Genomic DNA, 12150 nt, shown 5'->3' with positions numbered 1-12150 from the left:
CTCTCTCTCAAATAAATCAATAAAATCTTAAAAACAACAACAACAACAACAACAACAACAACAACAACAACAACAAAAAACCAGCAAAGGAAGTAGAGCTCATAAGAAGCCCAGTTGCCCAACTAGACCAGTCTGGTCCTGCCACCTGGTCCCCACCTATGGGTAGTCCCACATAGCTGGGCAAGTCATTATAAAAAAAATAATGATGGGCAGGATGGATTAGAATATTATTTGGAAACCTATTTTTTTTCCCTTTTAGTAACATTCTTTTAAAATAGTTATTTGTTTATATATCATTTAATTATTTTTTTTATAGCATTCCTGGCTGTAAATTAAGTTTTTGGGGGGCACTAATCTCTTACAATGTAAAATTTGGAGTTCTCGGCCACTGAAATCAATTCCAGAAAAGTCGAAAGGTCTTCCCAACAAATACAAAGTACATTTCTGTGTTAGAGAAAAGAGGATACAGGATTATCAAGGATGATTTCTGTATAACCACTAGTTCAGACTGTATGAATTTTTGGAAATCAAAAATTTTGTAATAAGTAAATGTCAACAAAGTACTAGAAAGGCCTTTGATTTCAAAACATGTTATTGATAACATACTCACTGATTCAATAAAGTTCCTTAACACTGATTATGAGCAAAGGGTTTCCAAGGCTGCAGACCCCTCTGATGGTCCATGACAGATGTGGGCACAGGCTGTGTGTTCAGTTATGATCATTTTGTCTTTGATTTACACAGCTGAGCACAGTGCCAGGCACAGAATACACAGTCAGTTACTGTTTGTGTAATAAATTGATTACATGAATAAAGAGCTGGTGTAAGTGACAGTAATTAGCACGAGGGTACAATAATAATCATACACTTCTGGGTGCAGCTTACATTAAGTAAAGCTGAATTCACTCAAATATCTAACTCTTACAAGATGAATGCAAGTACCTGGTAGCTCATTTAAGCAGCCATAGCAGAACTGAGCACCTAGAAAGTAAATTTTATCACAGGTAGGAACATGTGAATGACCCTGATTACTTGTCAATAGAAAAAGATGTTGAATGCAGGCATTTCCTCCTTCTCCCCTGGATCAGCAATCAGACTCACTCACAGATCACTGATTCCTGAATAGCGCTATATACGTACTTTCCATTTTCAAGTAGCTCGTGCTTCCTAAGTGTTTATATCACAAGTCTATTTAGTCATCCCTCTAGCTCTCCAGCATGGTGTTCCTGTGACTTTTAGCCAGAACAGAAAGGAGTTTTCTTTATGAATTCAATTTCTTCTTTTCATTTTTTTTTAAATTAAAAAAAAAAAACTTCCTTCTCTATCATGTAGGGACTGGTCCAATGGTTCATTTGTGCTTGCAGGCTAAATGTATTTACTTTCCACACAGAACAAAGATTAATTTTATTTTCTTAGTGATTATGTAAACAACCTGAGTTAATTATGAAATACTTTCGCTGGTTTCTGTGCCTTGATTTACTTCTGGAGGTAAGTATAAAAATAAAAGTATTCACAAAATCTACATGTTCCATAAGGAAATTTGCTTAGGCTTTGGACATTTATCTAATTACAAATGTGAAGAATTAAAATCATTGGGATAATTCAAATCAATTCTTGATAACAGCATGGCTCATAATCTGCAAGATGAGGGTAATATGGGAGATTTTAATATAGGACAGAAAAAGGAAATGGCAAATTGAATTTTAATATTTACTAGGAATTCCTGATAAGCAACAATTTAGGAATTAAAAGGTCACATAAGCTGCATTCATTATAACTAATCTCCTTTTATTTCCTCAAAGCTTCCTATTTTTCAATCACTCATATGAAATTATTCAGAACAGATTTAATGCATTGGACAGGAGTTATTTTCCTATTCTATTTCTGACAAATACCTTCAAAGTTCATATCCCATAGACACAGAGGAGGTGGAATGAAATGGAACTAGAGGAAAATAAAAATCAAAGAGCAAGGCTCTTAAACAGTACAGAGAATGGTTCAGTTCATGAATATCTCAAAAGCCCCCTTAGAATTTTACTCTTAAAAGTCTATTCGTAGGCTTTGTCCAAATGAAAAACAGACAAAACCAAAACAACACAAAAATAAAACCTTTCTGACAGTCATCGTCAAATGAACATCTCTTAGAAATGAATCACTGTATCGACCACCAAGCAACTATGAGAAAACATCTCTCCTGCTGCTGTTTTCCCCTGTTACTATTATTTTCCCCCTCTTACCTGATTGGTGCCCCTTTGGCCTGTGCTGGTCTTAACAACACGGTTATCGTGGTGGCCGTTTCATTGAGAGAGGCATCGACTCCTTCATAGTCAGGTAAAGTTGGAGCTGGAAGGGATTAATGAGAGAAGAAATAAGTTTCTGTCAACAGAATGATAGTTCAGGATGAATAAATGGTGGGAAACCAATCTTATATTTAACTTTCTAGGGACACCTGGGTGGCTCATGGTTGACCATCTGCCTGTGGCTCAGGGAGTGATCCCAGGGTCCTGGGATCGAATTGCGCATCGGGTTCCCCACAGAGAGCCTGTCTCTGCCTCTGTCTCGTGTCTCTGCCTCTCTCTCTGTGTGTCTTGTGAATAAATAAATAAAAAATCTTGATTTTCTAAAATATATCTTATTTTGTAGAATAACATATACTACTGAATGTTAACCTTGGGAATCAAAGGCAGCAGAAGATATGAAGCCACAATTTGTTGTTGAAATTTAAATCATCACCTGGTGACCTGGACATACATGCCAGACATTCTGTGAAGGTGCTTTGGCTTTTAGTTTCCTGAGACCTTGAAACCTGCACTGATGGTATGGGAGGTGAATAGTGTCGACCCTGGAGAGTCCTGGTTATGGATCCGCACGTGGAGATGTGGAGACAGAGAGGGTAGCAAGTGAGCCCGAGGCTGCCTGCTGAGTGCTCCTGTGTGTGATATAAAGGTTGTGGAACGGCCCAGTGTTCGTATCTGGACTGCGGCCTGAATAGAAACATATCAAGGAAGTGTGGTGAATGGGATGGGAACTGCAGTTTTTTTTTTTTTTTTTTTGAACTGCAGCTTTTAATTAGCATGAACTAGTGCATTAGCAGCCAGATTCCTGAAAAGAAGAAACTCCTAAATTTTCAAAATATTTGATAATAGTTGGGGGTACAGGAGAGGCCTTCCCAATCTTGACCTGGGCAAAAAAGTGACCTCAAATGTCTTTCAATTATTTCTACGTAGAAAGATATTTTAGGGAGGACATAACTAGGAAAACTAGTTATCAGAGACACTGAGAACAAATGGTATCTAATATAAATGTCAAAGTATTTCATTCATTCATTGAACATTTACTGAATATATACAACATGTCAAGTGTTATACATGCTATGAGTATAAAGACAAAACAGTTATAGTATCAGTATAACAAAACAGTTATAGAATTAAAAGTAGAGATTCACATTTTATCAAGAGTGAGAATCTTTTTTTTTCTTTTTAAAGATTTATTTATTTTCTTGAGAGAGAGAGAGAGAGAGAATGAGCAGTGGGGAGGAGCTAGCCAAGGGAGAGGGAGAAAAAGAAGCAGGGAGTGGCACTGGATCCCAGGACCCGGAGACCACAACCCAAGCCAAGGGCAGATGCCCAACCGACTGAGCCACCCAGGCACCCCAAGAGTGAGAATCTTATACAAAGAAAAAAATTATAGCCAAATTTTAAGTGATGAAAAGAGAAATCAGTTCATTCGCTAAAACGGGTTCTTAAACTAGTGAGATCAGAAGCCCATGAAGGGTTTCTTATAACTCAGACTGCTGCCCCTTTCTCCTTGAGTTTCTCATTCAGTAGGCCCAGGGAGGAGCTTGATAATGTGCATTTCTAGAAAATTTTCAGGTGAGGCTGATGCTGTTGGTCTGTGGACCACACCTGGAAGAAGAACCACTTGTCTAAACCAGGGTTGGGAATTAGAAAAATGAAACAGAGACAACTTCAGGATTTAGACGATGCCTGAGCTGAATGTTAAAAGGGAAGTAAAAAACTCGTCAGGACAAGAAAGCATCCAGTGAGATGCCAGAGATGGGAAGCAGATACTTAAGACCTCATCCACGTGAAAAGATACGTGTTCTGACGGCTAGAAGCAGGCTACTAGGCCTGGAGCTTTGGGTTCCTGGGTGAGAGTGGTGGATGGGAGGAGCCATAAATTTAATGGGCGCAAACACTAATCATGCATGGATGTTTGGACTTTGTCCTACCAAACACAGTTTTTTAGATTTTGAAAAAATTTAGGGAAGAAATATATGTTGTGTAAATATCCATAGAAAAACACATTAAAGCAAGTTAATTCTGAAGGTAAGGATAGTGCCTGGAAAGATATTTCAATGGTCTGTCTAAAATATGATCTAGATGGAAAGGACATCAGAAAGAGACAAATTATCTGAAGAGTTATTTAGGAAGTAGAATCAACAGATATTAAATATATACAATGTGTATACACATGTGATTGTATATATAATATGTGTACTAAAACACACATACACCATGCCTCCAATAACTTGATTTTAATTTTATTTAAATTGTTTTTAAGGGATCCGTGGGTGTCTCAGTGGTTGAGTGTCTGCCTTTGGCTCAGGGTGTGATCCTGGGGTCCTGGGATTGAGTCCTGCATCGGGCTCCCCACATGGAGCCTGCTTCTCCCTCTGCCTGTGCCTCTGCCTCTCTCTGTGTCTCTCATGAATAAGTAAATAAAATCTTTAAAAAAATGTTTTTAAAATGGCAAGGGATATAATTTCTGCACTCAAGGAATAAATAACAATAAATTACCTTAAAATTTCAATTGATATTGAGAATCACGCTACCCATAAATTTTATTAGCCTCAGCTTGATTACTACATGTCCTGAAGACACAGTGATTGCAATCAAGTTTTTAAAGTCCAAATCAAGTACCCATGTACATAGGCTGATTCAAGTAAAAATGCAGTTAAATAATTCAAAGAAAATGCTAGATGGGTATTCTGGTCTTTAATTATACATTTTTTATTCAATAAAAAAAAAAACATGTCTAAACCATAATAAAGTTTGGTTCTTGACAATGCCTATTTGTTTAATGTTCTCAGTTTTACAAGTTCATGTAATTTTGTAACTATCTCTATTGAAGGATCTTACTCAAATACAGCACTCTGGCTCATTCTAGAGGGCGGGAGACATGTTTCACTGTACAATGATATCATTAGATCATGTTTTCTAGTGATTCAATAAATATTTTAAATGGATGATTTAAAATTGTTTCATTAGGAAGTCAACTGGCAACCTCAATATATTGTTATTTTTCTGACATAATGGATGATATTTTAAAATTCTTTTTTGTTAGAAAAAGATAAATAGCTCATATTAGAATAGCTAATATTTTTCATGATATAAACTTTCAAGGTTTTATATTCAAAATGTTAACAAATGGAAATGTTACATATATAATATGTATTTATTTTAATCATTTTAAATTACTAAAATAAAACATTACATAAGCTAGAAGAGCATTAGGGCATATTACCATGCTAATTGCTGGCCAAATTTAATCAGGTTTTAACTGATGACTTGACTGAAGGAGAAATCGTATCTGTAAATAATCTAGGCAATTACAAACTGATATTGTGAACATAAAATAATGTGAAATTTAGCTCTACTTGTCTATCAACTTCAATTCTCCAGTACCCTAAACCCACTCTAAAATTTAGATGAATATACGTGTGATTTCTTTTAAGAGAAAGAATGGCTTATATTTGCTTAAAAATATCAGCATGTCAGGGAAAATGGAAAAGAGACACTGGGTATGTGTCATTATAACAGCAGATCAAAGATCTCTATCATTCTTTTGATAAAATATACTTAGTAAATATCTGATACCATAATAACTACCAACTCCTCAAAGGTATAATAAGTCTGTTAACATTCATAATAAATTTTTACGTAATTCTAATTAAGATAAAATGACATATTTAAAAAGACTGTTGTCAATTAAAAGTGACTATCTGAGATATTTTGGGGTTTGGACGTGTAACCAATTGTAATCCGTATTCACATATCATTGTTTGAAATTTTTATTTAAGTTCTAGTTAGTGAACAGATAGTGTAATACCAGTTTCAGGAGTAGTATCCACATAATTCTTTAATGAACCTTCAATCAGGAATAGCTAACTATATTAAAGATTTAGTAAGTGAGATGACTACCCTGAGTATATGATTTTCTAGAACATGCCATTACAAACCAATCCTGTTTGCATTTTATTCCTTTGCATACCTGAGATATTGGTGGTCACATTGATGGCCGTGGCTGGCCCAAAGCCTTTGACGGTGCTGGCTCTTATGAAGAACTGGTAGGTAGTTCCAGGATGCAGATGCATAAAGACATGGTGTGTGCTGTTCCATAAGTTTGATACAGTCTGGGGAGGTCCAGCCACTGGAACTGCAGGATCAAACGATCTTATGCTGCTGTAGCTGACCTGTTTTAAGAAACAGATTCACTATTACACTTCCAATATAAGTCATGCTATAATCTAAATAAACCTCTTTTAAATAAGGTAGCATTCAAGGGTTATCTCTGTGGAGTGAATCACATTTTTCTTAAATTTCTTCTCTTTCTCATTTGGATATGTTATTTCATAGTCAGTCTATATCTGATGTCTGTCTGTCTATCCAGCCAGCCAGCCAGCCGGCCAGCCACTCAGCCATCCATAGATATACCTAGAGGTATCATATCTGACTGGACCTGTATATGTGTTTTCTTTCATCAAAAGATAAATTAATTTACTTAAATATGGGTACACAAAAATACACAATCTTATGGTTATATATTTTAATGTACATGAAACACAGAAAGTGTTCAACAAATGCTTGTTACAAGTCACATCATCCTACTTTGTCTGAATTATATAACAGAGTTCATGTAAATGGCACTCGAGTGCTCATACAGTCACATTTTGTAAGACCGCCCTAGTGATTCCCATTCCCATGATGCACTTCGTAGCCACGAGAAATTTAAATGTTTTGTGCTCTCATCAACACTGACTATGCAGGAACAGAACTACACATTTGTGCAATTAAGATGATCTTTTCTTCTTTTCAGCTTCTCCTATTTAAAAATAAGATAATGATTTGTAATCAAAATTGAGATAAAGCTCTAGAATAGTCAGGTTTGTAATATATTTTGCTGTTTAGATAGTAATTCTGAATTTATTCTGAAATAACATTCAGTGGCCTCCCCTAAATACAGTATAAAGCATGAGTATCTTAATTTTATAAAAATTCATTCTTTACAATCATCAGTAAGTCTGTTTGAAAAGCTCCATCCTGCTTCCCTAAAACAACAACAGAAACATACATTTACTTTAAGAATTAGAAAATTCTAGGTGCCATCCAATATTTGTTTTCGAACTCAATTTCGGGATCAAGGAATTTGTAAACTAAAACAGAAGAGTAATAAAACTGATTGCGATCCCCTAATCCTCACTTACTTATTTTCCATTATTTCTCCATAACTTTTTCCTTTTACTCTCCCTTCAACCCACATTTCAGTGAACTTCCTTATTGTCCCAATACCTCATATTGAGTGATGATTCCATTTGGATCCAAAGGTTCTTTCCAGTTCAAGAAGATCTTATTTTCAAAGGATGTTCCCTGAAGAGAATTGACTGGTACAGGGCCAGGCACTACAAGAATATACATTTTTGGTTAGAAAGATCATTACGTCAGAAACAGAAAAAGTAAATACTGTAAGTTATACAAGCTAAATTAAAAACTAAAAAAAAAAAATGTGTTCTTAAAAAGAAAATAAGCTATGTCACCAGTTTTCTGATTTTAACAAATGGGAATTTCAAGTAATCTATAAGCTTCCAATGGAGAAAATGTATAATTCTAAAGTTATTTTTATTCAAAAGAATATTCTATCCCCTTAGAGAGTTGAATAAATTGTGTAGTCTAGTTTTCTCTGTTGTATATCTCTAATAACATGAAGATCTCATTTGTAATTTGTGTCAAGAACAGAGCTATATTTCCCTGAAAGATATTCTGAAGATTATGATAAGCCCAAGTGTCTCCATAAACAAATGTCATTAAATAATTAATTATAATAATAATTAACATACCTTGGACTCAAAAGCCAAGTCATATAATACTGACTTGAAATGCCCATTAATAGTCAATCTGACTCTTTGTGCTATCCTCATTAAATATCTATAACTTAGGACAGCATTGATGATTATAATTTAAAAAAAAACACGAAGATGAATAGGTTCAAATATCATTGCTTCGGTCTTTTAAATGAAATTCCCTTTTGCAACACTAAGCATCAAGCCATTTTATAACATCAGACTTGTTTCGAACTCAACAATCAGCATAACCAGTGCTGAAGTGTCCCCAGGTATGACAACAGTTGAGGAACCAGCTCCTTATTTGCAAATGTCATAGAACTGACAATGCCCAGTGACAGCGATGAACAATGTGTCAGTTTCTATTGACAAAATATAAAACATCAGATGCTTTTGCTATTTGCTTTTGTGTGTTTTATCTAAATACACAGTTGCTATTCAGTCACACAAATATATAGTTTCTCGTTCAGATAATGTTTAAATATGTACCCTATCCATCCTACTTTGCTTTAAAAATGTGTTTTCTTTTGAAATACTGACCCAATATTGGGCAAGTATGGTTTTTAATTAATATTCTTCCTTAATCTAACGTCTCAGTGAACTTCACACATGGCATTATCTGCAAATGTAGTTGCGGAGTATACAGCAATTTTGTGAGGATTGAAATAAATTAGAAATCACCAGATCAAAGGGAATGTGTTTCCTCGTCGCTAGCAACATCAAGAAATTCTGAATGATACGTCAAAAGAGGAAGATTTATTTCACACCACAAGCAGACGACGAATGATGTTATGACCTCTGGGACAGCTAATCTAATTTGGCACATTAATAATAAATTCATAAAGAAAAAACCAAAAAGGAAAGAAACCCATAAGCAGAGAAGATGCTGGCACTAAACTTCAGAAGCTTGCACATGCAGCGGTCAGCTGTGGGCACGGGGAGAGGCTAAGCGAAGTCTCCACTGCCTGCACGTCCCAGGCCCCATAAGGGCAGAGACTGCACAGCTGGCCAGGGCAGATGGGTCCTCACGGCCCTGGGGGCTCTCGGGGGCACTTCTGGAGGCTGCCGTGGGCGTTAGTTAACCAACAAGGGTGATATGTGTTGTGTCATTTGAGGAGAGTAAAAACAAGCTTATGATTGTAATTAAGGAAAAGCATTTCTTCACCTTTCTCATAGATGGTAGATGCGGAGGCAGGACCCCAATTAGGGAGAAACTGTTTATTTGATGGCATTATAATTACTACCTGTGTCACCAACCACAATATGGCCAACAAATACTATATAACACGATGTGGATGTATTTCAAATGGTTTACAAATAAAGATAGTTAGAAACGTCTGCATAATTCTGCATCGGAAGAGGAGTAGAATTGAAGAGTAGCCTTCCTAGAATTTGTGTATTTCTCTGCTTTTCTTCCCCACCCCCCCTTTATAAGTGGGCTCCACACCCAGCAAGGAGCCCATGGGGCCCGAACTCACGATCCCAACCTCAAGACCTTGAAATCAAGACCTGAGCTGAGAGTAAGAGTTGGGACCCTACACAGACTGAACCACCAGCTGCTGCTCGCTCTCCTGCACATACCCTACTTTGTCCATAAAATGCACTTAAGAGGACCTGCAGGCCATATTTGTAAGAGGGAAAAGTTTGTGGAAAACTCCTGGCCCGGACAGTAGCATGCTACGGATCTTGCACCAGGGCTAGTGGAGTGGACGAGAGAATTACACGTCAGTGCCCTACAGAGCACACATGGACGCAGGTGGGCTGGAGTGGAGAGCGGCCGCAGGTAAATTATATTCAGGAAATCTTCACCTTTGAAGGAAGACGATGTTTACATATAATGTCTATATGTACTTTTGATTTGTGTGAATACAACACAAAGTTACTAAGCCCATCATCGTGGCATCTTTGTACTGCAGGGAATGTCACTCTACATTTCCACATCAACAATTTTTAATGGAGACAGAATGCTGACTTTCATTCCCCTGCTTGTGATTTATTTGAGAGCTGTTTCAGCTTTTTTTTTTTTTTTTTTCGTATAAGAAAGTCCTTTAGAATATAACTTTCAAAATAGAAGAGAGAGGAAAAAGGAAATGTGGGTGGGGCAAGATTATATTAAATAAGCACTGCAGACTTTAAAATATAATAAATGTACATTTAAAAATAACTCTGTATTAGCAAAAAATGTCCCCAAACCTGGCTTTTCTGCTGAGCTAACTTCATAATATTGATTTTTATAAATGCGAGGATAAAAAATGAAAACAAAATCTCATACAAAAAATTCTACCCATGCATTAAAAAATGTATGCGATAAATTAAATATAAATTCTACCTTAGGGTTCTGGTGGGAAATCATTTTAGCTTTGCTCTCATGATTTATGGATGTCCCTAGAATTCTTTTCATGAAATTATATTCTTTTATTAGATGGTTGATAATTTATTCTTTTTCTATGTATATAGGGCAGCAATAATTTAGTAAGACTGACTTAATTAGATCATCATAACCCATCGATCTTTGCAACCATAGATTATGATTTAGATATTTTGTCCCCCTCTTAGGAACACTGAGTCATATCAAGTGTTCTATGTAGAAAATGGAGTTCATGTGGGCATATCTGAAGACTGCGTTACTCGAAAATACTTTATATGAAGTTTGTCCTTCAGTCATTTAGTTTTACATATAAAACAAAAAAGAAAAAACTCTCACGGTTGAATTATTCCGTGACCTTGCAACTCAATATAATTATAGCCGATAAAAAAAGGTTCTTCAAAGCATAGATGAAAATAAAACTAAAAAAAGAAATGATATTGAAATTGCATACTATATAGTTAATTTCGTTTTATGTTTATAAAACTGTATCTCTATAAAATAGCACAGTCATGAAGTTGATGAATTTAGGATATAATTTAAGATTCCATAGCAATTCACCTCCCGATTATTAATTTGGTTGTATGTGCACCCAAAAATACATTTAAAAATTTAATGAAATATGAACAAGTTATATGAGCCTGACTATATATTCTTTGCTTTATGGGGAAGAAAGGCAAACTAAAAGCCATATCAAAGTACACCGCCAAAATGAATTATATTATCAGAGAGTGACTGCCAAAGAAGCACAAATGTAATTGAGTCTAAAACAACCAATTAAGAATCCAAGTTTTTAAAATTTTAAGTGTAGGCAATAAAGTGTGTGAGTACATTCTTATTACTAAAGACATGGCTTACACATGTGTAGTGTAATGCAAATGTTTTAATATTTATCTCACTTTATGAAATGAGGTATTTTTCAGCGCTTTTGCATCTGTGCTTAGACTTTCCGTTTCTATCACCCATCTAAGAAGCAACTATGCTAATTATTCTTTTTTATACAATCACTTGTTGGGGTGTGTTTATGTGTGTGTTGGGGGCGGTGGATGAGTGTGTGTTTATGTCTTAGAGCAAGTTTTACTGTTTGAAATATTAGGAGCAAATTCAAGTATGATAGTTGAGGTAATCATGTTTTGTTACCTTACACATGGACAAAGTACATTTACCATAAATAAGTCTTAGGTTTGTTCTTTGAAAATTTTAGAAACATGAGAATAAATCCATGCAAATTTTAGGACAATATTATTACCTTCAAAATCTGAGCTAAATGAGGTTGAAAAGTACTCACTTCTCTTTATGACAACAAAAATAATAGAACAAATCTGGGTGATTTCTACTTTCCAGAGTGAGAGAGCTTGAAGTGATACAGAGAAACTTCTAGAAACAGTGGTATACTGACCTATCTTAAGGCAATTTTATACTTGATAGTCATCAAAATATACAGCTGAGCCTGAAGCTGAGAACTTGAGGCAAAATGGAAACACTTGTGTATGAAATGCATCCTGTTTTCTGAAATCCAAACAAAAATATGGCCCTACTGACAGGTGATTCAAGGAGAATTTTAGAAGGGGATGGAACCTGAGAGAACATCTTATTTAAACTTTCATATAGAGATGAAAAATGGAAACCTAGCTGAGTAAATAGATTGGGGAAGGTGATAGAGTTA

At 35.6% G+C, this 12150-nt stretch overlaps 1 protein-coding gene across 15 annotated transcripts in view; it reads right to left on the bottom strand.

The window, feature by feature from the left end:
• The window catches only part of PTPRK (protein tyrosine phosphatase receptor type K), a 546296-nt gene that overhangs the window by 107021 nt on the left and 427125 nt on the right, over positions 1-12150 (bottom strand). For all 15 annotated transcript variants that reach the window (XM_072764637.1, XM_072764602.1, XM_072764614.1 and 12 more), the window contains exons 9-11: positions 7572-7681; positions 6274-6475; positions 2238-2343 (exon numbers count right to left, since the gene is read on the bottom strand). In XM_072764637.1, coding sequence (XP_072620738.1) covers positions 2238-2343; positions 6274-6475; positions 7572-7681 — 418 coding nt within the window. The remainder of the gene's footprint in view (positions 1-2237; positions 2344-6273; positions 6476-7571; positions 7682-12150) is intronic.

Source organism: Vulpes vulpes, chromosome 1, assembly GCF_048418805.1.
Source record: "Vulpes vulpes isolate BD-2025 chromosome 1, VulVul3, whole genome shotgun sequence".
In the NCBI taxonomy this organism is placed as follows: Eukaryota; Metazoa; Chordata; class Mammalia; order Carnivora; family Canidae; genus Vulpes; species Vulpes vulpes.
Note: the sequence above shows the minus strand (reverse complement) of the source record. Positions and strands in the feature narration are given on the sequence as shown.